We start from the raw sequence: 27,889 nt of genomic DNA, 5'->3' as shown, positions 1-27,889 counted from the left end.
CCTGAGTGACCTTGAGTTGGCCAAGCCCACCCAGTCACATGACCACTGAGCCCCACCTACCCAGATGGTCATTAGGGCAGAGAACCGGTTGCTAAATTATTTGAATCCCACCACTGATTCTAACCATTGTATCACCATGGCTCTCATTAGCACTCTCTCTGAGAATTGTTGAGGCCACTTGGAGGTCTATGACAATGTATATTCTTTAAACTTTAAGATGTCCTAAGTCCTTGATCCTTGCAGAAGGCTGAGAGCGATGGAAAAGAGTTAGAAACAAGCCAACAACAGTTTAAACATTTATATTCCATAGCTTTCTCAATGGAATATAAGGTGCTACAAGTTCTCAATGGAATATAAAGTGCTACAAGTTCTTTATTTATTCTTGCAGAAGACTGAGATTTATTGGGGGGGTGGGGGTGTTTAGAAACAAGCAAACAACATTTATACTCCGTAGAATGATAGTCATGTCAAGAAACACTAAAGACTTCCTCGGAGCAAATTCCCAAACTGCACAGGTAAACAGAGGTGTCGTTCTACCACACCAGGACAGCAGGTGGAAGAATACAAGAGTGAGCCAATGTCCCTTTGTCTTGCTTTTAGTCTTTCCAAGAGACCAGGGCAAAGGTGCTGTGCTCAACAATGTGGCGATGGCCTTGCCACCTTGTCAAGGAGTGTAATCTTTGATGAGGAGCCTCTTCTCCAAGTCACACGGGCCTCGTTATCTTCCTCTCTAAAATGACTCCCTCTGGTGAGAAAGGTCACTTTGCACAAATGATACCTGGGGGGGGGGGTGGCTTTTATGGGACTTCTCTGTCATTGTTCCCTCGCTTGGCTGCCCCTCTTCGTTCCTTCCTTCCCCATCAGCCCACCCCCTGCTCCAGGGCCTGAAAGTGGAATAGACCTGGCGCTTTACTAAACGCGGATCCAGTCCTCATTAGCTATTCCTTGAGAGTGGTTTTTTTTCCTGCTTAGGCAGCTGAAACTAGAGGCAGAAGAGGCAGCAGGGAAATGTAGTTAACAGCTGTGGGGAATTGAAAGACATTTTTGACAATAGAAGAGCTTCATCATTGTCAGTCTTTCTCACCAAAGTCAGGCTGTTGGGGGAATTTTTTTTTTTGGCTCCTAATTTTGCGAGAGGCTAGTGGGAAAAGACTGATAAAAATGAAATGTGACATTTATGGCAGACAAGCTACCCCATCCCACTTCAGCTACGGCCAATCCATTGGCTCAAAGACAGCCTTCAAACATCAGAAACGGCTCCGTGGGGTTTTTTTTTCCCCAGTCCCGTCTTAAAATAGGCTTTGTCAGTTCTCAAAAACTTTCTCCCTCTGAGGAAGAGGTTGGTAGGTTTCTGTCATACTCTCTGCTGGATTCACATGGGATGCGATCTGTGTATGTAATAAATAAATGCTTAATACTAAATAAATGATGATACTTATGATGACCTTACTTTCCACATAGAGTAGTTTAGAAAAAATAAATTGAGTCCAAGAAAGAGATAAATACTTGATTAATTTAGTTGACTTTGCAACTAAATTAGGTGGCGCAGTGGTTAGGGTGCAGTACTGCAGGCCACTTCAGCTGACTGCTATCTGCAGTTCAGCGGTTCTAATCTCACCGGCTCAAGGTTGACTCAGCCTTCCATCCTTCCGAGGTGGGTGAAATGAGGATCCAGACTGTGGAGGGGCGATATGCTGACTCTGTAAACCGCTTAGAGAAGGCTGAAAGCCCTATGAAGCGGTATATAAGTCTAACTGCTATTGCTATTGCTATTTAGATGCAAAAGGTGTGTTGGTAGTTGTAAAAGGCTTGGAAAAATACATAAAGATGGAAGAAGGCTTGTTAGGCAGTGCTTTGATTAGTCCGTAACATCCCCCTTCTGATTCCATTAAGGTTGAAAAAACTCCATAGTTTTGGAGCAGAAATCTTGTTAACTGATGACAATGGCCATTACATTCCAATGAATCAATCCTTGCTTTACATTCTTCCCAAAAGCTTCAAAATCTCTTGCATTACACAGATCTCTGTTTTGCTGTGAAATGCATTCGGTCCGGGGCAGTATGGATGTAATATGATTTGGTAAAATCCTATTTAGAATTTCCACAGCGATTCGTTAGCTGTGTCCACCCCATCAACAATAAAGATAACAAGCTGCTTTCACCATGCATTTCTGAGGAGTTTTAACTCTGAGAGCCTCCTTTTATCCTTCCTCTACTTCTGCTGCTTGTATTTTGTTTAAAGGCTGTTGCTTTCATTTACTCTGAAGTTTTCAGCTCATCTCCCCATGAGTGAGAATCTGCTTTCATTGATGCTGGCTGGGATGCATTTTTCTTAGTGTGGGGATTTAACAGAACAGAATAACAGAATAACAGAGTTGGAAGGGACCTTGAAGGTCTTCTAGTCCAACTGTTGCAGGAGACCCTATACCATTCTGGACAAATGGCTATCCAATTTCATCTTAAAAAACCCCATGATGGATCAGCGACAACTTCTGGAGGCAAGTCATTCCACTGATTAATTGTTCTAACTGTCAGTAATCACTAAGTGTTGTATCTTTTTATTCTTGATGAATGCATTTTATTCTCCTTATGTACACTGTGACCATATACACCAAAGACAATAGCAATAGCAATAGCAGTTAGACTTATATACCGCTTCATAGGGCTTTCAGCCCTCTCTAAGCGGTTTACAGAGTCAACATATTGCCCCCAACAACAATCCGGGTCCTCATTTTACCCACCTCGGAAGGATGGAAGGCTGAGTCAACCCTGAGCCGGTGAGATTTGAACAGCCGAACTGCAGAACTGCAGTCAGCTGAAGTAGCCTGCAGTGCTGCATTTAACCACTGCGCCACCTCGGACTTATAAAGACAAATTCCTTGTGTGTCCAATCATACTTGGCCAAAAAGAATTCTATCCTATCCTATCCTATCCTATCCTATCCTATCCTATCCTATCCTATCCTATCCTATCCTATCCTATCCTATCCAAGTTCTCCTTATTTCTAGGTTGGTTCTCTCCTTGATTAGTTTCCTTGCATTGCTTCTTAGTCTGCTTTCAGATGCTTTGGAGAATAGGTTGACCCCTCTCTTCTTCGCCCCTTAGATATTGGAACATATCACCCCATTTTTAGTATGACACTGAGTTGTCTATTTTTATGAACACAAACCAACTTGTTAATTATTCATCTGGGAAGACATTATATGCATTTGTTTGTTAGAGTCTCACTCTCCATTGCCCCTAGGGTTTTTATGATATACCATGATTTGATTATTTAAGCATATCTACCCCAAAATAACTTCTAGTATGTTCAGTAGAGCTTTCTTCCAAGTACGCGTCGGTAAGATTTCACCCTAAATTGATACACATATTGTTATTTTAGTACAGGTAGTCTATGACTTACAACAGTTCACTTCAGATCAGTTCAACAGTTCAGATCATTTGAAGTTACAATGGCACTGAAAAAGTGACTTTATGAGCATTTTTCACACTTATGACTGTTGCAGCTTCTCCATGGTCAGGTGATTTACGGTTCCACCACAAAACCGCGTTCGGCTAAAGGGCGCTCGACGAAACCGCGTAGCTGATGTCATCACAGCGCGACAACAGTGCGGAGAAAAAAGCACGCTGTAAACGCTAAACCTAAAATTAACCCCTAAACCTAAACCTAACCCCCCTAAACCTAATCCTAAACCTAACCCTAACCCTAAACCTAACCCTTAACCTAACCCTAAACCTAACCCTAAACCTAACCCTTAACCTAACGCTAAACCTAATCCTAACCCTTAACCTAACCCTAAACCTAACCCTAAAGCTAACCCTAAACCTAACCCTTACCTTAACTTGAATCGGCTTGCTTTCAAAGCGCTATTTAAAGCGCCCTTCTTTCTCCGCGCTCGCTGTTGTCGCCCTGTTGATGACGTCAGCGACGCGGTTTAATCGGGCGCGCTTTAGTCGAGCGCGGTTTTGTCGTGCCACGGTGATTTACATTTGGATGCTTGACAATTGACTCACATTTATGATGGTGCTGTGTCCTTGAGTCACGTGATCCCCCCTTTGTGACCTCCCGGCAAGCAAAGTCAAGGGGGGGGGAAGCCTTGTGACATGGTTGGTAACAACCATGGTTAGTAATGTTGCTAAAGCACATGTCACTCATTTAAGAACTGCAGTGATTCACTTAACAACCGTGGCGAGAAAAGTTGTAAAACGGGACAAAACTTGCTTAACAAATTTCTCACTTAACCACATAAAGTTTGGGCTCTGCTGTTGTCGTAAGTTGAGATAAGTACAGGTAGTCCTCGATTTACAACCACAATTGGCATGAGGATTTTCTTTGCTAACAAGGAGGTTGTTAGGTAAGTCATGCCTGATTTTACAACCCCTTTTTTTTACAGTTTCCAAGATGAGATACTCAACCCTAATCTCTCACAGGCTACCGATTCATGCTTCCACATTCCACTTTTTTTTTTTTAAATCCTCCAATATATTTGCAACAACCTCTCAAAGATACCCGAGATGGTGGCTCACTTCCCTTGAGATAGCAATAGCAATAGCAGTTAGACTTATATACCGCTTCATAGGGCTTTCAGCCCTCTCTAAGCGGTTTTCAGAGTCAGCATATTGCCCCCAACAACAATCCGGGTCCTCATTTCACCCACCTCGGAAGGATGGAAGGCTGAGTCAACCTTGAGCCGGTGAGATTAGAACCACTGAACTGCAGATAACAGTCAGCTGAAGTGGCCTGCAGTACTGCACCCTAACCACTGCGCCACCTCGGCTCTCCTGATGTCTCTCTCAGAGTTTGATTCTCTTGGTCCTTCAACCCCTGTGCTTTTCTCCTGTGGTTCTTCTCAACAGATGACTGCCACAGCCCAGCAGCCGTCGAAAGCACAGCCGGTGCACGTCACCACACCCTCGGCAGCAGCCAATGCTCCCCTACCCAGCACCCCGATCGACCCTCAGGCACAGCTGGAGGCTGACAAGAGAGCCGTCTACAGGTACAGAGGATAATGCTAACTGTCTGCTCTTTGATGCTGCTTTCCATCCCTGTGGTGACACGCGATTACCGGTATTTGCCCTGAGGCTAACTTGTCAGTAGGCGCTACATAGAGGCGGTTTCATAGCTGCTTGTTGTCACGAGAAGGAAGAGAGCTTTGAGTGCAGGGCGAAGCAGAGAAATCACAAAAGGACTGGGCTTTCCTTCTGGGAAGAGGAATTCTAGATTATAGTAGCAAAAGGGCAGTGGTGGGTTTCAAAAAAAATTTGGAACCCACTCTGTGGGTGTGGCCTCCTTTGTGGGAGTGGCTTGCTGACCATGTGACCTGGTAGGAGTGGCTTGTTGGCAATGTTTTCTCTCTCTCTCTCTCTCTCTCTCTCTCTCTCTCTCTCTCTCCATCCTTTTGTCTCTCTGTCCCTTTTTTCTTTTTTCTTTCAACTCTCACTCTTTTTCTTTCTTTTTTCTTTTTTTATTTATTTATTTCTTCCTTTCTTTCTCTTTCTCTCTCTCTCTTGTCAGTGTGTCTGTCTGTATTTTTTATTTATTTATTTCTTCCTTTCTTTCTCTTTCTCTTTCTGTGTGTGTGTGTGTGTGTGTGTGTGTGTGTGTGTGTGTGTGTGTCAGTGGTGGGTTTTGGAACCTCTTCTGTAGGTGTGGCCTGCTTTCCGGGTCCACTAGTGGAACCTCTTCTAACCGGTTCGGTAGATTTGACGAACCGGTTCTACCGAATAGGTGCGAACTGGTAGGAACCCACCTCTGCAAAAGGGTGATGCAGCCGTTAATGTGCTAAGAATTAATTCGAGCCACAAATGGTTATACAAAGTCATGACTATGGATTGCACATAGGTGCTCTAATTCACTTCAGCTCCTGTGATGGGTTTAGACTGGGGATGTACCCCCAAATTCTGCTTCATTTACCACTGTTCAGCACATGGGAATGCTGGCAAACAGAGAGGCACAGATTTGACCATTTTAAATTTATTCCTGTTTTTTTTCCCAACTTTGAATCGGCCGGTATCATTTTTCTCATTTTATTTTCATTTTAAAAATCTACTTGTAGATGTGTTTATGTACGTTTCTGTAAAGCCTGTTAATTTTTTTACACACATTTGTCAGCGTGTCTTCTTCGAAGCTGTTTAATATTCTCCTTCTGAACCTTCTGTCATATGCACAATTTGTTGGCATTTCCTTTTTTACAAAAAAATATACACATTTTTGGATGCACTTTTTAAGCGAATTTGAACTCCACTTTTCTATACTTAGAAAAGTGAAGGTTTGGGCCAGGCAGTGCATTGAAATTAGTACATTGAACATTTTCTCGTACAAAATGTTCAACGTACATTGAACATTTTCTCATTGCAATGCAGCGAAGGAGTGAATTTCTCGGAAGTTCTTAATTGGCATCCATTGGCTGGGAGAGCGAAACGGCCAATAGCTGTTAGAATTCCTGAGCATGTCAGCATTCTGGATGGGAATTTACAGTGCCATTGTCAAATCCTATTGAAAATGGCTGTGTAAATGAGGTTTAAAGAGTGAGGCAGCCTGGATAACAGAATCATTTGTGATGTTTCAATTTCACACTTTAATACCATGTGTTCGCAGATTTAGGTTTTGTGTAATGCAAGGAAAGTGAAGGAAAAAGGAAGCCCAGACATTTCGGCAGGTTAGCAATGGCAAAGAAAAAGCTGGAAAATCGAGTGCTGGAAAATGGAATCTTATATATCATACGGAGTGCTTAAAGAAGGAGGGGGGGGTTAATTAAAATTTCTTGCCTCTGGGTAGCATGACAGTTCAAAAACACGTTGGGAATTTTTCATTTCATGTTAATAAATTTAACAAGGCCCCATTCAGTTAGAATTAATGCTTAAACAGCTGCTTTTATGCTCTCCTCTTGGGGGATGGGGGGGGAGAAAGTAAGTGTGTGTGTGTGTGTGTGTGTGTGTGTGTGTTTGTATATGTAGAGATATCTCACATATACAGGTAGTCCTCAACTTATAACAGTTCATTTAGTGACTGAACGTACAATGTTACAAAGTTACAATTGAAAACTGTGACTTATGACCATTTTTCACACCTACGACCGTTGCAGCATCCCCATTGGTCACGTGATGAAACTTTAGATACTTGGCCACTGACTCACATTTATGACATTATCCAGTGTCCTGGATCACCTTCTGCGACTTTCTGACAAACAAAGTCAATGGGGAAACCAGTTTCATTTAACGACCAAGTGACTAACTTCACAACTGCAGTGATTCACTTAACAAGGGTGGTGAGAAAGGTCATAAAATGGGGCACAACTCATGTAACAAATGCTTTGCTTAGCAATAGAAATGTTGGGGCTCAATTATGTTCATAAGTCAAGGACTACCTGTAAATTTGTTCTCCTGTTTCCTTATGCCTCTCAACCAAGCCACAGAGTAATAAGCATTGGGACCCTAGCCGTGGTTTGGTAGCTATAGGATAGTCTACAGATTCTCAACAAGTGTGAAGTATTTCTAATTGATGCTAACTGGGGGGGGGGGGGTCTCCCTTTCTGCAGTCAGAAATTTGGTCCTGAAGTACTGGATAACTGGATCACTCTGACAGGATCTCACAAACATTACCCAGGTCCTATGAAATGGATTAATCAGATTACTTATTTTTGTCGTCTCTTCCTCATATGATTGCCACAATATAAAAAAAGATGTTGGGATTCTAGAAAGAGGGCAGAGAAGAGCAAGAAAGACGATTAGGCAACTGGAGGCTCAAACATAAGAAGAACGGTTGTAGGAATTGGGCATGTTTAGTTTAATCAAAAGAGGGACATGGGGAGACCTGATAGCAGGGTTCCGATAACTAAGAGACTACCACAAAGAAGAGGCGGGGGGTGTCAACCTAATCTCCACGGCATCTGAAGGCAGAACTAGAAGCAACGGATGGAAACTAACGTAGAACTAAGGAGAAATTTCCGGACAGAACAATTAATCAGTGGAACAACTTAATTAATTAATTAATTAGACTTATATACCGCTTCATAGGGCTTTCAGCCCTCTCTTGCTTGCTTCCAGACGTTGTGAGTGTTCGAACGCAGGAGGTTTTAAGAAGAGACTGGACAATCATTTGTCTGAAATAATATAGAATTTCCTGCCTGAGCAGCGGTTTGGACTAGAAGACCTCCAAGGTCCCTTCTCAAATCTGTTATTTTGCTACTTCCATTTCTCTGGGCTAATGAGGCTTCTTTTTTACAATGTTTTCATGTTTCTGCCCCTATTTGCCTGTTTTAGATGCCTTTTCACCATGCCGTAATCATTCCTACTGCATGTTTTTTTGACAGCTGGGGGTCAAACAATTTTTTTAAGTCTTTGGCAGGGCTGTAACACTGCTAAGGGTTTCAGTTTAACTTTCATCTTCAGCACAAGGGGGAAAATATAATAGTTTATTTGGTGCCTGATGCCTGCGCCATTCGTTGTAAACCTTCCAGTGTATTGTGACAGGGATAGGATTGGGTCATTTCATTTATGATGTCCAGAATTGATTAGTTTTTCTGATGCACTTACCTTTATCTGAAGAACAATGAGAGAGATACTTTACTGAGCCTTTATTTTGCAAAGAAAGAGATGCCTTTGTTCTTGCTGGCTTGTGGGGTTTTCAAAGAAATGAAGTCTAAGAGAACAAGAGGTGGAGCAAGTATCACCACTGAAACCAGTGGTGGGTTTCAAAAATTGTTCGAACCTACTCTGTGGGTGTGGCATCCTTTGTGGGAGGGGCTTGCCGCCCATGTGACCGGATGGGAGTGGCTTGCCGCCCATGTGACCGGATATGAAGATGCCGACGACACTTGTCAGAACCACCTTAAATTACCTCACACACAGCACTGGCATGCATAAGAATAGGATGTCAACTTGTTTTTTAAAAGGCATCTTTGGTTTGCGTTAAAACAACTTCAACACACGCAATGTTCTGATTGCACCACAAACGCAGTAGTCATCCTCACCTTTCACAGAGGCACGGAGTTTTATAAATATGAGCATGATAGTGTAGAATAATCATATCCAAGGACCAGTGGTGGGTTTCAAAAATTTTTGGAAGCTCTTCTGTAGGTGTGGCCTGCTTTCCGGGTCCACTGGTGGAACCTCTTCTAACCGGTTCGGTAGATTTGACGAACCGGTTCTACCGAATAGGTGCGAACTGGTAGGAACCCACCTTTGACTGAAGCCTTATATTTATATGATGATTTCAACAAGGGCTGGGTTATTTATTTATTTATTTATTTATTTATTTATTTATTTATTTATTTATTTATTATTTGTTTATTTATTATTTATTTATTTATTTATTTATTTATTAGACTTATATACCGCTTCATAGAGCTTTCAGCCCTCTCTAAGCTGTTTACAGATTTTTTAGCAAATTGAGTCAGCAAATTGCCCCCACAGTCTGGATCCTCATTTCACCCACCTCGGAAGGATGGAAGGCTGAGTCAACCTTGAAATGGTCAGAATCGAACTGCTGGCAGTTGGCAGAGTTATCCTGCAATACTGCATTCTAACCACTGTGCCATAATGCCTCCTTTTTTTTGCCTATTAGAAGCATCATTTCTCTAGCAGGCAATTCTCCATGCCTTCCTGAAAGACAAGACAGCAGATAACAGTCAGCTGAAGTGGCCAGCAGTACTGCACCCTAACCACTGCACCACCGCGGCTCATATTCCTGAACAACAATAATGTTAGTCAACAAACAGCAAACAGATGGTCCTCAATTTATGACCATAATGGAGCTTGTAGGTTTGGTTATAAATCATGACCATGCCCAATTTTACAACTTTTTTTTTCTCCCAGTGGTAGCAACCACTCTGGTTGTTAACCAAAGCCACTGTTTGATCTTGGGCATTTTTTTAAATAGAAATCAGAAATAAACATTGGGTTTCCAATAAAAATGTCATAAATCATGGTCACATGACCATGGGGCACTGCAAATGGCTGTAAATGAGGGTTGGTTACTAAGCAACCAAAGTGCAGTCATTCGATCATGGGGAAAGCAGCCATTATAATTTTGAATTTGTGTCATAAGTCTCTTTTTGGGGGTTCTGTCATAACTTCAGTCACAAACAGTCATAAATTGAGGACTGTCTATCGGGGAGGGGGAGGGAGCAGAATCCAGAGAGCAGAGTTATTGTTAAAAATCTAACAAATAAATTTCATTTAAAAAAAACATTGAATTTAAGAACAACAACAATAGCAGTAGACTTATATACCGCTTCATAGGCCTTTCAGGCCTCTCTAAGCGGTTTACAGAGAGTCAGCATATTGCCCCCAACAATCTGGGTCCTCATTTTACCCACCTCGGAAGGATGGAAGGCTGAGTCAACCCTGAGCCGGTGAGATTTGAACCGCTGACCTGCTGATCTAGCAGTAGCCTGCAGTGCTGCATTTAACCACTGCGCCACCTTGGCTGGTAATGTGAATTATGGTAAATTAATTAACAAATTCTAGGGATGCTGTGGCTCAGTGGCTAAGACACTGAACTTGTCAATCAGAAAGGTTGGCAGTTTGGCAGTTCAAATCCCTAGCATGGCGTAACGGAGTGAGCTCCCGTTGCTTGTCCCAGCTTCTGCCAACCTAGCAGTTCGAAAGCATGTAAAAATGCAAATAGAAAAATAGGAACCACTTTTGGGGAAAAAGTAACAGCATTCCATGTGTCTTCAGTGTTTAGTCATGCCAGCCACATGACCATGGAGACGTCTTCGGACAGCGCTGGCTCTTTGCCTTTGAAACGGAGATGAGCACTGCCCCCTAAAGTCGGGAACGACTAGCACATATGTGCAAGGGGAACCTTTACCTTTATCTAACTAACAAATGAGAGAGGACAGTATAGATCTGCATTGGTTTGAAATATTGTCAGCAGGAATTTCTCCCATTCTCTAACCTTAGGGATGTGAGGTTCAAGTCTACAAGAAAGAACAGCCAAACTTAATAACAGCTCAACCTATGGGCACCTCTTTTGTTCAAGCTACTTAACTGAATTGACCTTTGATCATCCCCCATCTTCTTCCACTTTTCCCATTCGAAATACATTAGTTGCTATGGAAATGAGGAGAGGCTTTCCTCCATCCCTGATACACAAAACAAAGAGAGTTTAAATGGTGCTTTGGATTACTTTAGGCCATTACAGGTACTTGTATGTAATTTGTGCCCCCTTCAAGATGCCTTCCCTTGATGCCTTTGTCTGCAAGAACTCCCAAAGTGGCTTAAGGTAGGGAGAGAGATACTTGATGAGAGGGAGCCCAAGAGAGTCTTGAATCCTTACAGGCCAACACTCTTGTCGTATTACACTCCTTACTTCCCAGGAGGCCGAGTCTGTCTTCCCAGCATTTGTTGGCGTAAGGGATAGAAGCAACTGAGCTGTTACAAGCAGCTGCCAAAGACAACCGAGATGGAGAAAAGTTAGAACAGAAGGAAGAGTCATTCCTAAACAAGCTGAGCTTCTGGACAGATTAACATTGTTAAGGCAAAATCTGACCCAGAAGCCCTCCTTTGCCATCAGCCCTTTGAGATGGTTCAAACCAAGAAACCAAATCATGCGTATTAATCTATTATTGTAAGATGACAGTAAGCAAACCTTGCAAGTCTGAATGTCCACTTCCTTGCCTGCTTCTTATGTTCCAGATGACTAGGGAGAATCAACTCTAAGGTGCTCAAATTACATACCTGCTTTGAACATTGATTTCATTTATCAGACGGTTTTCCAGGCAGCTCTTCCTCTCAGTCTTATTCTCACAACCCATTACACCTGTCCCTGCCACTTGAAGAGAGGCAATGCACAACCTCAGGGAGATGTTGGTCCACATCAGTGGTGGGTTTCAAATTTTTTTAGAAGCTCTTCTGTAGGTATGGCCTGCATTGTGGGAATGGCTTGCCAACTATGTGATTGGGTAGGAGTGGCTTGCCAGCCATGTGACCGGGTAGGAGTGGCTTGCCGGCCATGTGATCAGGTGGGAGTGGCTTGCCAGCCATGTGATTGGGTAGGAGTGGCTTGCCAGCCATGTGACCGGGTGGGAGTGGCTTGCCAGCCATGTTACTGGGTGGATGTGGCCAATTTGTAAAATGTGGTGAAACTCACTTAACAACGCTCTTGCTTAGCAACCAAAATGTTGGCTCAGAAACTCTGGCATTTGAAGCACGGAAGTCTTAAAGCTGTCAAGTTACAAGACTCTCGCACCCCTAACCCTTTAGGGAAAAAAACCAGGGATGTTCAAACTTGACAGCTTTAAGACTTGTGGACTTCAACTCCCAGAATTCCTCCTCCAGTCATGTTGGCTCAGGAACTCTGGCATTGAAGTGTGCAAGTCTTAAAGCTGTCAAGTTACAAGACTCTCGCACCCCTAACCCTTTAGGGGAAAAAACCCAGGGATGTTCAAATTTGACAGCTTTAAGACTTGTGGACTTCAACTCCCAGAATTCCTCCTCTCACTCTTCATCTTGATAATGTAAGGATGGGCGGGGAGAGGGAGATGGAACCAGTTCTAAATGGCACTGTAGATTTGTGGAACCTCTTCTATAGAAGAGGTTAGAACTGGCAGGAACCCACCCCTGGTCCACATGAATAAACAATATCAGGTTGAGAGGTCCTTAGTGTTCTCTGAGCTTAGTTGTTTTCTTGCTTACATCTGTAAGAAAACAACCAAGTTCAGAGAGCATCAAAGACCCCTCTTTTCAACCCTGAGCTACAAATATTCTCCTTTATTAACATCAGATTGGTAGGTCAATGTGGCTGCCTCTAATTTCCATATCTCCAAAAAAAATCAGTATATCCTTAGAGAGGAAAATCATCTTACAAATAGCACAGGTAATGGGGATCGCAGAAAATACTTTAAACTTTCTGGGACTACAAGCATAATTCCTTTTGAGAATGCGTGAGATCATCATGTACATGACAGCAATTACACACCCACACAATTGACCCCTGGAGAGGGACCTGGCATGAATAGGACTCTTTAAGTGATATTTTTATGACAATCATACCTTTAGTGGAAATGCAAATCAGCTCTAACTTTAAAGAAGGGTTGGGAGTAACACATTCATTTTCATTTTTATGATTATTTCTCTTGTTTTGAGCAGCTTAATTTATTTCACCTTAAAGGACAGCAGAGTTTGCTTTAGTTTTGCTGGGTTCTGTGCATGATGATGGTTGCAGTAATAACTCAGATACATGCGCTGACTGCCACATTTAGCAGAATCCCCATTTATAAGAGGAAGCTTAGCTCTTTTACAATGCACCCCATAAGCATTCAGAGAAATGCCCTTTGGGATGGATTTATGGTTAGCGCTGAAATCTATAAGGTACTCAGTTGCTTTGGGGATCGTTTTCTATTTTACTTTTCCTTAATCTCTCTATCTCTCATAATAGAATCAAATGTTTCCATCAGGAACTTTTGGCTTAAAGCTGTTGGTTGCTAAAGAATTGTATGGGACATTCTTTTTCTCAAATTCTAAAAAAAGGCAAAGAAATCCATTCAATTTTGGAAGATGTTGAGTTTAGATCTAAAATATTTTTTAAAAAATCTTGCAGACACCTTAGAGAAAATATCCCTGCTTTGTTGCTTAAAACTTAGAATTGGAGTGGGGTTTGTAGAACTGAAGATCAAAGCAATTGAAATAAATTAAACCTCTTGAGAAGCTCTTCAGAGATCTAAGTTCTGCACTTGTGTAAGAGACTCACTTTTTGATGGGCCTCGACTCCTGTGTTTGCATCCCCTTCCAGTAAAATCCCCTTCCTCCCCTCTACCTGTCTTTCCAAAAAGCAAAGTGTTGACATGGTTCGTAGGATCAAGACAGGACTGGAAGAAAAAGCTGCACCCTGCACTCAGCAATATGAGCAGAAAATATTTTTATGCTAGTTGAATCATACTCAAAATGAGCCCATAAGAGATCCAGACCAGGAAGTGCAAGTCCAATCATAGCACTTATCTTCTTTTTTTAAAAAAAGAAAAAATTTAGAGGAAGATGGATGTGTTTCTTTTATTTAAGTATCTCCGTTGAAAGATGATGTGACCATAGAGATGACCGCATCTTTTTGATATTTGGGGGTTAACTATAAGTCCCATCAATCCTAGGAGGTTGTAACAGTGATACAGAATAAAATATTTTAGCCAATGAGAAGAGTTCAAGGTAGACATATACTTCCTGCCTCTGCTTTCCCCAGTTTTTCCTGTGTAAATTAAGCAGGACACCCATGAGTACTCCTTTCTTCTCTTAAAAAAACATTCACTTTGGATCTGGCAATATCTAATCAGTATTTATAGATTAGAGTAGTTTGGAGTGAATACCAGAAGAAGCAATCAGAAAGAAAATATTGAATTGAATTGATAAAGCTAAAAGAAACACAATAACAATTATTATGATGGAATGTAGCCAGCCTTCCGTACAACGAAATTTTAAAAATGGAAATAATTTCAATTACTTTCTTTTGGAATTAAACTTCATCAGTTGTTTTTGAGAGTGAATTGGGTCAAATAATAATTGTTTCTTCCTATTGAAATTTAAATAATGGCTTTCTCAAAAGTCATTGATTTTAATAATATGTAAGAATAGTGAACATGTACACGTGCAAGCAAATGTGTCTCTATAACAGATCTGACCAAATTAATATACAAATGAATCTTAGCTCTGAAGCTGATAATTATTTTAACCATGTTATTTTTTAGAAAATTGTATTGAATACATATTAATTTTAATTGTTTTTAATTTATTGTCAATTGCTTTTTAATTCTTCCCTGCTTTGGGTTTTTTAACACTGAACAGTGAGTTAAAGTGCATTTTAAATGCATACCATTATGAATGTCCCTCAGTTATCTTAAACCTGTAAGTTATTGAGTTTCTATCATACTTTCAAAAGTATTCGCCGGCCCTGTGGAACGATCTACCTGCAGAGATCCGGACCCTTACCACTCTCCCAGCCTTCCGTAAAGCCGTCAAGACCTGGCTGTTCTGGCAGGCCTGGGGCTGTTGATTGATATCCAGCCCCGCTTAGATGGAATGGGTGACATGAATTTTAATACTGTATTTTATTTTTTTATCTCTATTTTTTTTAATTAAATGTTTCTTGTCTGTTGTGAGCCGCCCAGAGTCCCTATGGGAGTGGGCGGCATACAAATTCTAATAAACTTGAAACTACTCTGAATACAGCTAGCTTTGCCAATTCTGGGATATTTTTGATCATTCATCATGAGAAGTTTGGGGGACTACTGTCCCTCTTACAAATTAAAAATCTTTGGAAAAGTCTTACTGCAGAAGTAATTGTCTGGCTTCAACAAGTGCTATCAAATCTGGAACTGAAAGGGAAAGATACTACATGCAGGTGGGAATCAAATCAAAGCCGTGGAACATGCCTATTGTTCCTCTGTGATAGAAAGAAAACCATTGGCAATATGACATTGACAATATTCTACAGACCAAAAATCTTCCAGAAAGATTTGATATGTAGGAGAAGAACAGATTGGGGTGGAGTCAAGAGAGGAATCAGTCTAGAGTCCTTACATCATCGCAAACAATCAAAGTCCAGACCTCCTTGAATTTAGTTAACTCTTATCTAGCACTAATTTAATGCTGATCTCTAGTTGACTAGATTATTGTGTATAGGCATGAGCAAAAGATGTTATGAATTGGAATTTAGCGTGCGGTCCCCATTCTTTGCACTTGAGAAGATGATACCCAAAGAGCCGAGGTGACGCAGTGGTTAGGGTGCAGTACTGCAGGCCACTTCAGCTGACTGTTATCTGCAGTTCAGCGGTTCTAATCTCACCGGCTCAAGGTTGACTCAGCCTTCCATCCTTCCGAGGTGGGTGAAATGAGGACCCAGACTGTGGGGGCGATAGGCTGACTCTGTAAACCGCTTAGAGAGGGGCGAAAGCCCTATGAAGCGGTATATAAGTCTAACTGCTATTGCTATTGCTAAATCTTTTTTGCTTCTTGTAAGCAAGAACAGTATAAACTAAAAGAGCCCTGCTTCCAACCTCCAAATCTCTTTAAAGTTGTATTTCCGAAACTTGACAGAATATCATGAAATACCAGTAGCAGCATTTTCCATTGATGTTCAGTAGAAATTCCCCCCCCCCCGAAAAAAACTGTAATTAGGTTTACATTGCCTTGTTTTATTTTTTTAAAAATCCCTAATAAAACCTAAACAGAAAGGCAGTCCTTAAAATCAGTCCCAAAGCCATCTGCTGATGTTTTTACATTACAATCTCTTCTATTTCAACATTTGTCAGAGGAAATATTCACTTGAAACCTTCATAGCCTTTAGCAATTGAGTCTAAGTCTTAGCTAGATAAATTCCAATCAGGCAAAAGAACCAATCTATTGTTCTGCAGTCCAGAGTTGCCTTCAAGCATCACTTTGATTAATAAATTAAATAATAAATTAAATGCAATGTTGTTTGTTTTGTTCTATAGTGATGACATACTAACAACATGCACAGGAAAATAACTCAAAATAATCTGAAATTATACCACAAGAAGCTACTTGTACACCTTGCTTCTTGGCCAAGCTATGATGAGCCAAGAATAGAGACCTTTGACCTTCTTGGAAAAAGGCAATTCCAAAGTGACAGAGAGACCAATGGCAGTGTCTAGCTTTTTAACGGAGTTTCAGAGTTTAATGCCCTGCTAAATTATGTGTTTTTCCTGGGTTAGTGATGGCCTGGAAAGTCCCTTGCAGTCGATATAAGCTTCCGGGGTCACTCATGGGGAAAGGCAAAGAGTATCCCACAGTCCGCTTGTAGCGCAGTTGGTTGGATCTATAATTGAGGTCGACTTTCCTGGCCGAGGTCACTCTGGAAAAAAAAAGGTTGAATGGCTGGGACGCTACTGCATTGAGTTTATAGTGTGTTGGGAATTTTATCATCCATAAAAAGAACTTCACAAAGGCCATTCTTGCTCTCTTGTTTTACCTTCAGAACTAATTTTGGAGAGCCCTTGTATCTGGTGAGCTAACTTCTGCGTTCCTCCTATAGAAATCCTTTCTGCTCCTATGCTTTCCACATTCTAGGGGAGTTTTTCCTCTGGTTGGTTTGACCCAAAGCTGGATCAAAACTGCTCTGAAGATCAGTCCAAGTTTCTTTCTTTCTGCAAAAGATACCATAGAAGACATTTGGGATATTAGAATCCCCTTTTGATTCTAATTTATTTTTCTTCTACATGTAAGGTTTAAGCTGCTGCAAAAACACTGCCATGCATGAAGTAGCAATATCAATTATTACTTGACTTTGCATAAATCCTAAGATAGCAACTATAGCCTAACATGCTATCAATTATTTTGTTGTTGTTTATAGACAACCAACTCCCTAAAGACCTGTGATGGCTTACAGATACTTATAATTCAGAACACTACTTTCAATCTATAACATCTATTGCTCATTTACCTAACCCAGAGGAGCTCTTCAAATTTATTTATGAGTTTTGTATATTGCTTTTCATTTTTTTTTTAAATCGAGCTTGACTTTGACATCACATGATACTGTTTTCAGTAAATATACAAACGAACAAAAGCAGTAGAGCCAATGATGATCATATTGCTTCATTTTTTGTTTGAGTAACTTCATAGATTGGAGAGGCTGTGGATGCAATACAACTTGGCATCAGCAAAGCATTTTACAAAATATCCGTGACTACAAGATCGTTCAGTACAGAATGAATGGCAGTGGATTCACAGTGGGCTTGAAAACCATGCTGAAGACTGACATCAATGGTTATTTAATAAACTGGGATGTGATATCCAATTGGCACATCAGGTTCAGTCCTGGTGCTCAATTTCTTCACCATTCTCATTCATGATTTAGATAAAAAGGTGGAGGGACTCTTAATAAACTTTGCAGAAAATATAAAAGTGGGTGGAATAAGTAAAAGACACGAAGAAAATTCAGAATGATCTTGACTTATTAGGGAAGTGAGTAAACATATCAAAATGAACAGCTTCACGGGCATTTAACTGAGGATATCATTTGATTTAGTAATAATATACATCCAAAGGATTTTCCAACTGTAGTTGATCACAAGTCAAAGTACAATGTGGCTGAGAACAATGTGATTTTAGGCTTCATTGTAGATGTATAGTTTCCAAATCAAACGAAATAATATTTCACAGTAGTCAGATAGCAACTAAACTATTGTGCCCAGTTCTGGACATCATAATTTAAAAATAGTTCAGAGAAACTGGATTCGGTGTAAAGAAGGGCAGTGAGGTTGATCTATGGGAATTATATCACCCAAGGAGAAGCTGAGGGATCTGGGTATGCTTAATCTTGAGAAAAGATTAATGAAAATAGCAATAGCAATAGTAGTTAGACTTATATACCGCTTCAGAGGGCTTTCAGCCCTCTCTAAGCGGTTTACAGAGTCAGCATATTGCCCCCAACAATCGGGGTCCTCATTTTACCCACCTCGGAAGGATGGAAGGCTGAGTCAACCTTGAGCCGGTGAGATTTGAACAGCCGAACTGCCGAACTAGCAGTCAGCTGAAGTAGCCTGCAGTGCTGCATTTAACCACTGCGCCACCTCGGCTCTTACAACAATGTGAACTTTCAAAAATTTGAAGAACTTGTCACAAGGAGAGCAAAACCTATTCTCTGTCGTGCCAGAGTATGTGATAAGGTAAAGGTGAGCCCCATGGGTTTTACCCTGCTAGTCATGACTGACTTTGGAGGGCGGTGCTTATTAGCATTTCTTAAAGAGCCAGGATTGGCCAGAGATGTTTCCACGGTCATGTGGCCAGCACAGACTGTATGGTAAAACACAGAACGCTGTTACCTTCAATGTGCTTTTATCGGGTACCTATTAATCTACTTGCATTTACGTGCTTCCAAAATGCTAGGTTGGCAGAAGCTGGGGCAAGTGGCAGGAGCTCATTCCATCTTGTGGTATACAGGTCTCAAACTGCCTTTTGAGCTGTAGACCTTTAACGGTGTGAGTCTCAGTGTCCTAACCATTGAGCCACTATGAGATAAGAAACACTCATTTTAAATTACAGGAATACAGATTCCGACATGCAGGAGGGGGGGGAAAATCCCAAGCTAAGAATAATTCAGTGGTGGAACTAATTATTTATTTTTATTTTTATTTTATCAATTTCATATATACATTCACAATTATATAATCTCATAACTGTTATTAATAATATGTATTTATAACAATTTTCCCTACTGTTGACAATATACTTGAAGATTGCTTTTTTATCATCCCATAGATCCATCTTATCTTACAATGGTCCTACTTCTTCTTCCCTCCCTCCCTCTTTCCTTCCCTCATTTCTTCTCTCCTACTCCCCTTCCTTCCCTCCCTCCTTCCCCTTCCTTCCTTCCCTTCTTCCTTCCTTCTCTCCTTTCTTTTCTCCTTCTCTCCTTCCTTTCCCCTTTCCTTTCCTCCTTCCTTCCCCCCTTCCTTCTCTCCTACATTCCCTGCTTCCTTCCCTCCTTCCTTCCCTCCTTTCTCCTCTCCTTCCTTCCCTCCTTCCTTCCCTCCTTTCTTCTCTCCTCTCCTTCCTTCCCTCCTTCCTTCCCCCCTTCCTTCTCTCCTACATTCCCTGCTTCCTTCCCTCCTTCCTTCCCTCCTTTCTCCTCTCCTTCCTTCCCTCCTTCCTTCCCTCCTTTCTTCTCTCCTTCTCTCCTTCCTTCCCTCCTTCCTTCCCTCCTTGCTTCCCTCCCTCCTTCCTACCCCCCTTTCTTCTCTTTCTTCTCTCCTTCCTTAATTATTGAAGGGATAATGAGATCTTCACCACTGGATTTTTGTGAGGATAACAGCCTAGCAATCTGGGGGGGAGGCCAGTATGCTTTCTTTTTCAGGTAGAGCAAACTTTGGCAAATGGCCTTTTGTTTCACGGAGAACACCCATCCCTGCCTGTTGCTTTTTTAGAATAGTGGATGAGAAGTACTGATTAGTCTTTTGAAATCCTGCTTTCTCCCCCTCTATTTCATGCCATTCACTTCTCTTCTCCCTCTCTCTCTTGGCAGTTCCCTCCTGGCTCACTTGCAAGCAGAACAGTGCTGAATGTGCTAAATTAGGCCATTAGAGGAATTCATTTCTCTTTATTAGCCTGTGTCAAATCCTTTTTATTAGGGGCTGAAAACGACCTCTCTTCTGCAGTAAAATGTCAGGCCAGTTCAGCTCTTTTATTTGTTCTGCGCTGACGAGGATCAAACTTTCCTGGAATTAGTGTAGAGAGATTTATTTCTTCCAAATTTTGAATGGCTTCAGGGAGGGGAAATGGGGGTGGGGGTGAGGAGCAGGTGCAGAAGGAAAAAGAGAACCAGGGTAGGGAGTAGATAGGTCAGCAGTGAGCTCTGCTCCACTGTAAGTTTTAAATAGTTTGATTTTTTTTAAAAAAAAAATACTTATCAATCCCAGCCTTGCTTTACGGGGAAGGGATAATAAAATAGCATGTAGGAATGACCTTGGCAAATGGGTGCAGGGAGAATGGTACTGCCTAGGGAATGGCTAGATAAGAGAGGCCATAGCCTGTAGCTGTGCAATGGGTGGAAAAAGAGACACAAGGGGACACCTTCCCCGTCTATAAAAGAGACAGTGGGAAGTAAGTTTGTACCTTCAGACTTGAAAGATTTTGTCAATTTGTCTTATAATTAAAGTAGAATTAGTTCATGTAGTATTGTTTCCTGTATGGTCTACTGAAAATGCTGATGCATAATCTGTCTGAAAGAGATAGTTTCCCAGCTTTTAAAACTTAAATTAGAAATGATGTGGTTTCTAGCAGATATAACTGTTTTGTCTTTTAGAAACAACACCCTGTTTTGTCTTTTTAAAGAAAGCAAATATACTGTGGTCCTTTTATCTCCATTGATTGAGAGAGAGGCAGTATTTCAATGGTTCACCACAAATTTGCTTGTGAAAGATCCAAGTTATGTTCATCTTCAGCTAGAAAAAGGTATGGGATGATTCTAGGGCAGTGTTTCTCAACCTTGGCAACTTGAAGATGTCTGGACTTCAACTCCCAGAATTCCTCAGCCAGCATTTGCTGGCTGGGGAATTCTGGGAGTTGAAGTCCAGACATCTTCAAGTAGCCAAGGTTGAGAAACACTGTTCTAGGGCAAGTAATTGCCATTCAAAATCAGCAGTACTGGACTTAAATGGGCCAATTCTCAATAAGGTTTTTTTTTTCTTAAAGGAGAGCCATTGTTCAGTGGAGAAGTTGCTGTACCCAACTCACCATGGCAGCCAACATGCCACAGGACAACTTGCCATGGCCAACTCACTGTAGATCAACTCACCGTGATACAATTCAATGCCGTATTAATCATTTCATTCTGTTACGTTTATTACTTGTGACCATGTTTTTGTCAACATTAATATAATTCTCGAATTTCTGGATTGACCTCTTCATTTTATTATTATTGGCCACAGTTCCATTGAAATTAACTTTTGCATTTGCTGAATTGTCCGGTGGTGGGTTATCCCACCATGAGTTGGCGGTAGCAAGTTGTCCCACTCTGAAGAGGAAGGGCCACCTTCAATTCCTCATTTCAAACTCCATATAATCTGAATAGTTTCATGGCTGAAGTTCTGGAGAACTGCTGCTGATCAGATATTGATCACAAACTCAGATTATGGCAAATTCCTAATTGTTTCTAATACGAGGTCTATTGTGTTTGAAGCTAATGCCTGGGGTGTAACTCAAGAAGTATTGTCCTTGCTGTGCCTTGAAGTTGTTAAGAAGATCAAGTTGAGCCATTCTCTTTCACTTACGTAGCTACCTAACGTATATAGGTACACAGCTGGATACCCATGCTTCACTACTTATGACCATTTTTCACACTTATGACCATTGTAGCATCCCCATGGTCTTGACAGACTCTCATTGTCATCATCACCAACAAAGTATATCTGGAGAAATGAAGGCTGTTGCTGAGACCCGGCCATGATACTCCCTATCCTGTGGTAGACCTGCCCCTGCACTTTGAATGTTGGCATAAAATTTCCTTCCTTCACTTCTCTGGCTCCAAAAGATGCATTTTGAAGCATCCATTGTACTTCCTGGCAGCAGGAAGTAGTGTTACAGTGGAAGGAACAGATTCGTCTGAACTGAGGAAGTCCGTGTAAGAAGTGAGTTGGGGCTGGGACAGCATGCAGGTGAAATTCAGTTAACAATCTGTTGACTCAGTGGTGGTCGGTGATTGAAACTCATAAGAGAATATCTTTCCCACCACCTTGAGTTTGGAAGCAGTTCCATAGGTGGAAGGCGTAGACGTTTTGCTGTGAGGTAGCAATGTTTAGTACTGTAAGGAACCCCAGACCACTCCTGAGTGAAGGAGTGGAACGTCTGTCAGTTTGAACTGAGGTAACGGAATGTGAGGCAAGTGGCAGTTGGAACTTTTTATGTGGGGAGGGGGAGTAGAACGTGTAACGCCTTAGCATCAGAGCATGCTAATATATTGTATATGAATGTACTGTATATGAAATACGAATGATATGATGGTCATTTCGAACAATCCTTTCTTAGCAAGCACTTAGAAGCCAAAAGGAACGTACCTGCCAAATTGTAGGCTTTACCATTCTGGAGATTTCATGATGAGTGAGTGGATTTGGCTGATCGATAGATTGATAGATAGATAGATAGATAGATAGATAGATAGATAGATAGATAGATAGATAGATAGATAGATAGATAGATAGATAGATAGACAGACAGACAGACAGACAGACAGACAGACAGACAGATAGATGATAGATAGATAGATAGATGATAGATAGATAGATAGATAGATAGATAGATGATAGAGATAGAGATAGATAGATAGATAGATAGATAGATAGATAGATAGATGATAGATAGATAGATAGATAGATAGATAGATAGATAGATAGATAGATAGATAGATAGATAGATAGATAGATATGATGATGATGATGGGAGAGAGAGAGAGAGAGAGAGAGAGAGAGATTCAGCTACTTACTACCATACAGAGTGGTGAAAATACATCAGATAAAGAGTATATGTCGTCATCATCATTATAATAACCATCATCATTTCTTTGATTCAAACCGATATAACTTTACAGTATCAGTTTTGTCTACTTTCAGTCTTTCTCTTAAAATAAAGGCTACACAGCAACTTTGGACTGCAGTTTTTTTCAATTATCTTTAGGGTGGTTGAGGGACTCGGTGGAAAGGACAATAATGTGAAGATGGTGCTCAAAGGGACATGGCTGCAATATTTAAGCCATGATAATGGTTCTCTGGAATATCTCTCAAAATAGGCCCTGGGACTTAGAGAGCTTTTGCTGAACAATACTTGCATTGAGAATAAATCAACTGCTGGTCATACAATAGCAAGATAGTTTTTGAGTCTTGCTCAGTAAAGTTTATTTGGGGAGCCCTTGAATGAATCATCATCTGTCAGTGTTATCAACTTCACAGAGTAGAGAATAGAATCTATTATGAAGCTAGAATAGAGTTTCTCACACTTTCCTCTTAATTATTCATCTTGATATGAAAGAGCAAACCAGCATGTAGGCATTTTATTGGCTAATGTATACAGGCATTCCTTGACTTACAACAGTTCATTTAGTGACTGTTCAAAGTTACAACAGCACTGAAAAATGAGACTTAGGACCATTTTTCATACGCCCATTGCAGCATCCCCATGGTCACATGATCAAAATTCAGATGCTTGGCAACTGGCTCAGATTTATGACAGCTGCAATGTTCTGGGGCCATGTGACCCCCCCTTTGCGACCTTCTGACAAGCAAAGTCAATGGGGAAGTCAGATTCACTTAACAACCAGGTTACTAACTTAACAAATGCAATGCAACTGTGGCAAACAAAAAAGGTACAAAGGAGCATGCCCACGTAACAAATGTTTCACTTAGCAATATAGATTTTGGGCTCAATTGTGGTCATAACTCAAGGTCTACTTGTATAGTCTGTGGGGGGGGGGGAGAGAGAGAGAGAGGGAGAGGGAGAGGGAGAGGGAGGGAGAGAATGTACTTTGATTAAACAGAGTGAGACTTTCAGCCCTTAGCAAAATGGACATAAGTTCTTTTCTATTTCCCACATATGCAAAGGCAAGGAGAAAAATGTCATCATTCTCATCCTGTGTGTGTGTGTGTGTGTGTGTCTGTCTGTCTGTCTGTCTGTCTGTCGCTCTATGTGTGTGAGAGAGAGGGGGGAGAGGGAGAGAGAGAGAGAGAATGTACTTTGATTAAACAGAGTGTGACTTTCAGCCCTTAGCAAAATGGACATAAGTTCTTTTCTATTTCCCACATATGCAAAGGCAAGGAGAAAAATGTCATCATTCTCATCCTGTGTGTGTGTGTGTGTGTGTGTGTGTCTGTCTGTCTGTCTGTCTGTCGCTCTATGTGTGTGAGAGAGAGGGGGGAGAGGGAGAGAGAGAGAGAGAATGTACTTTGATTAAACAGAGTGTGACTTTCAGCCCTTAGCAAAATGGACATAAGTTCTTTTCTATTTCCCACATATGCAAAGGCAAGGAGAAAAATGTCATCATTCTCATCCTCTCTCTCTCTGTGTGTCTCTGTCGCTCTGTGTGTGTGTGTGTGAGAGAGAGAGAGAGAGAGAGGGAGAGAGAGAGAGAGAGAGAGAGGGAGGGAGGGAGGGAGGGAGGGAGGGAGGGAGGGAGATTATATTATATTGCTCCTGTCTGCCTTAGTTAATACTTGCCCAAAAAATACTATGCTACAGTGACAAGTAGCCAAGAAGACTGCTTGGAACTGACCATGAAGCAACCAAGAGCAATCAAGAGATGAACATGACTCAAGAGATTTTACACTAACTTTAAGCTGGTTATATAGCGCAGGGTTGAACTCAACACCAATATACTTTAATTATTTGCTTTTCCTATGGGTTAGGTCCATGAAATAAAAATAGTTTCATCTTAAGTAGGGCGGACAATATTTGTCCTTCCAGATTGTGCTTCACTGCAACTCAGGATGCACCTAGTAGATAAAGCTTACGGGAGTCCAACCCAGTCATTCCTGGACGGCTGAACATTGTCAACCTGTCCCAGGACTAACTTCCATTCCCTCAAAATCCAGTTCTGAGCACTTGCATGTTCACTTGATGTAGAGGCTGAACTACAAGTATGGATTACTTGAAAGTTGCTATTACTTCCAAATAACCGCATCTTCTTGGATGGATATCAAGTAAACGGAGATGGGATTGAGATCTCTAGAGTAACAAAAAAGGTCGCCATTGGGAAAGCCCAACTTCTGAAAACAATTCTCTTTTTTCAGTCTTGATTTCCCTTCCCCTGTCCAGAAGTCTAATTTTGTCTAATTCAATTTGTAAGTATTGGTTTGATACTTAACTACATAGTTTTGTGTCTATGGATTCCACTGTATTACTACCGTTATTTTGACCTCTGGAAGGGATTATTTATTATTTACAAGAACAGTTGTTCTTGTGTCCCAAAACGTGCACTCTTTTGCTAGACACTCTTAAGATCGAGACAGAGAGATCCCAGGTTTAACTTTTGGCCTCTTCTGATAGGTCTTGAGAAACCTGTTGCCTCTGGGTGTAGATGACAGAAGGCAGCATTCAATATCCCAGCTTAACTTTGACAGAAAATGTGTTGTGCAGAATTTTTGATAGAACTGAGAGATAAACCCAGGCTGATCCTAAATTCATATCTTGCTTTCCTTCATCATGGAACAAGGCTACTGACATAGATTTTCATGGTGTCTTCAATCCCAGATCAGACCCAGACCTACTAAACCTCACATCCACCTCAATACAGTAAATGTGAAATTATATAAATATTGTAAAATAAAAAGGAGTGAAATGTGTGAGTCCAGACTGCTTGCCCTTCAGCGTTTGTCTCTTCAATTCTCTTTCTTTTTTCCTGTGGCTTTTTAACTCTTCATGGAACTAAAAAAAGAAAAAAACCACCCTGATTTGCTCGATCTTGTTATTCTCAATTAATTAATCAGGTATATTAAGCTATAAATTGGAATATGTAAGGTGCGGTGCCTGGGATCACCTACTCTGACAAGCCACATTATGGTTTACTATAGTAACGTGGGAACTTAGTTATACTGCCACAACTCCCCTTATTACAATATTCTTCCCTGCCTTTTTTTCCCCCATCAGTGGCAAATCACTTAAACTATTTCAGGTTGTCTCAGTGAATGAAATAAGCTCTTTGGCAGAGGAAATCAATAAAAGCATTCCTGTATGATATTATTTTCTTCATTCTCTTCAGGATTGACTTTTCCCCAAGATGAATGGTTGCTTCCATTCATATTGGCTAAACAAATACGCCAAATTGAAACATTGTCCTTGTCTCTTTTATAGCCACAAATGGCATTAATTCTTGGAAAGAGAAAAGTGATGGTGCTCCCAAATTGTGGGTCAATATATCACATTTCCTCCTCAGCTTCCTGCAGTGTTTGGAATCTGATGGTTTCCTTCAATACCCTGTAAGGCAGGGGTCCCCAACCGTCGGTCCGTGGACTGGTACCCGGCTGTGACATGCCAAAAACTGGGCTGAACAAACAAGCAAAGCGCCATCAGTGGGATGCAGGAGCATATGGAACCACACCCATTCCGGTCTGTGGAAAAATCTCTCTCCATGGAACCGGTCCCAGGTGTCGAAAAGATTGGGGGATGCTGCGTTAAGGTTTCACTTGACAATAGCCGATATTTTGCAAGTACTCCCCTAATGCATACTTGATCTTCTAAAAATATGGACTGCAGAGCTGCAGTAAAGAATAAAATCTTCTAAATAAGGGAGGGAGCGGGGTTGGTGAGGACAAGCTATATCCAAATGCTGTATTTCATGCAGTGTAGAGGTGGGTTCCTACCAGTTCGCACTTATTCGGTAGAACCGGTTGGTCAAATCTACTGAACCGGTTAGAAGAGGTTCCACCAGTGGACCCGGAAAGCAGGCCACACCTACAGAAGAGGTTACAAAAATTTTTGAAACCCACCACTGGTCCTTGGATATGATTATTCTACACTATCATGCTCATATTTATAAAACTCAGTGCCTCTGTGAAAGGTAAGGATGACTACTGCGTTTGTGGTGCAATCAGAACATTGTGTGTGTTGAAGTTATTTTAACGCAAACCAAAGATGCCTTTTAAAAAACAAGTTTACATCATATTCTTATGCATGCCAGTGCTGTGTGTGAGGTAATTTAAGGTGGTTCTGACAAGTGTCGTCGGCATCTTCATATCTGGTCACATGGGTGGCAAGCCACTCCCATCCGGTCACATGGGTGGCAAGCCACTCCCATCTGGTCACATGGGTGGCAAGCCACTCCCACAAAGGAGGCCACACCCACAGAGTAGGTTCGAAAAAATTTTGAAACCCGCCACTGATGCAGTGGCATGGTTTCTCCCATGAATATTTTGTGGTGAGATCTCAAAGAGTAAATAGGTGGTAGCGTATATTTGGTATTAAGCCTTGACAAGGGGGCGTGTCTTAAAACAGCGTGGACTAATTGCATTCCTAAAATCTGGGCTTTTCACATTGAATCTGATGACAATTATCTATTGACAACCAAAAGATCTGTGGGGATCCCAACAATTCCCTGGCAAGCCATCTTTAACCTGAAGGTAACCCTTGTCATATGACAACAAGGGAACCTGCTCATTATGACAGTAAGTCATAAAATGGGCTGATCATGTGACCGACCTGATTTTACAACCTCTTTGTAGTAATCGTTAAGCAAACGCAGCAGTCATAAAGGGGCTTCCACTACTATTAAGCAAACCATTGGTTCACCATGGATGCAGTCGTGCTGAAAACGGGAAGTTGGTCCTGTTTTTCAGCAAAACATCATAAAATATGGTTGTGTGACCACAGGATGTGGAAACTGCCATAATGCGGCCATGTTGCCCAATACCTGAAGTTTGATCACATGACCACGGAGAGGGTCTGGCCATTGGAAC

At 41.3% G+C, this 27,889-nt stretch overlaps 1 protein-coding gene across 4 annotated transcripts in view; it reads left to right on the top strand.

Moving 5' to 3' along the window:
* PKNOX2 (PBX/knotted 1 homeobox 2) overlaps positions 1-27,889 on the top strand; it is a 334,489-nt gene that overhangs the window by 230,866 nt on the left and 75,734 nt on the right. For all 4 annotated transcript variants that reach the window (XM_087706303.1, XM_087706305.1, XM_087706302.1 and 1 more), the window contains one exon: positions 4,857-4,996. In XM_087706303.1, the coding sequence (XP_087562429.1) occupies positions 4,857-4,996 (140 nt within the window). The remainder of the gene's footprint in view (positions 1-4,856; positions 4,997-27,889) is intronic.

Source organism: Thamnophis sirtalis, unplaced genomic scaffold (assembly GCF_051295495.1).
Source record: "Thamnophis sirtalis isolate CommonGarterSnake01/CBP01778 unplaced genomic scaffold, rThaSir2_p1.2 scaffold_2, whole genome shotgun sequence".
Lineage (NCBI taxonomy): Eukaryota > Metazoa > Chordata > Lepidosauria > Squamata > Natricidae > Thamnophis > Thamnophis sirtalis.
Note: the sequence above shows the minus strand (reverse complement) of the source record. Positions and strands in the feature narration are given on the sequence as shown.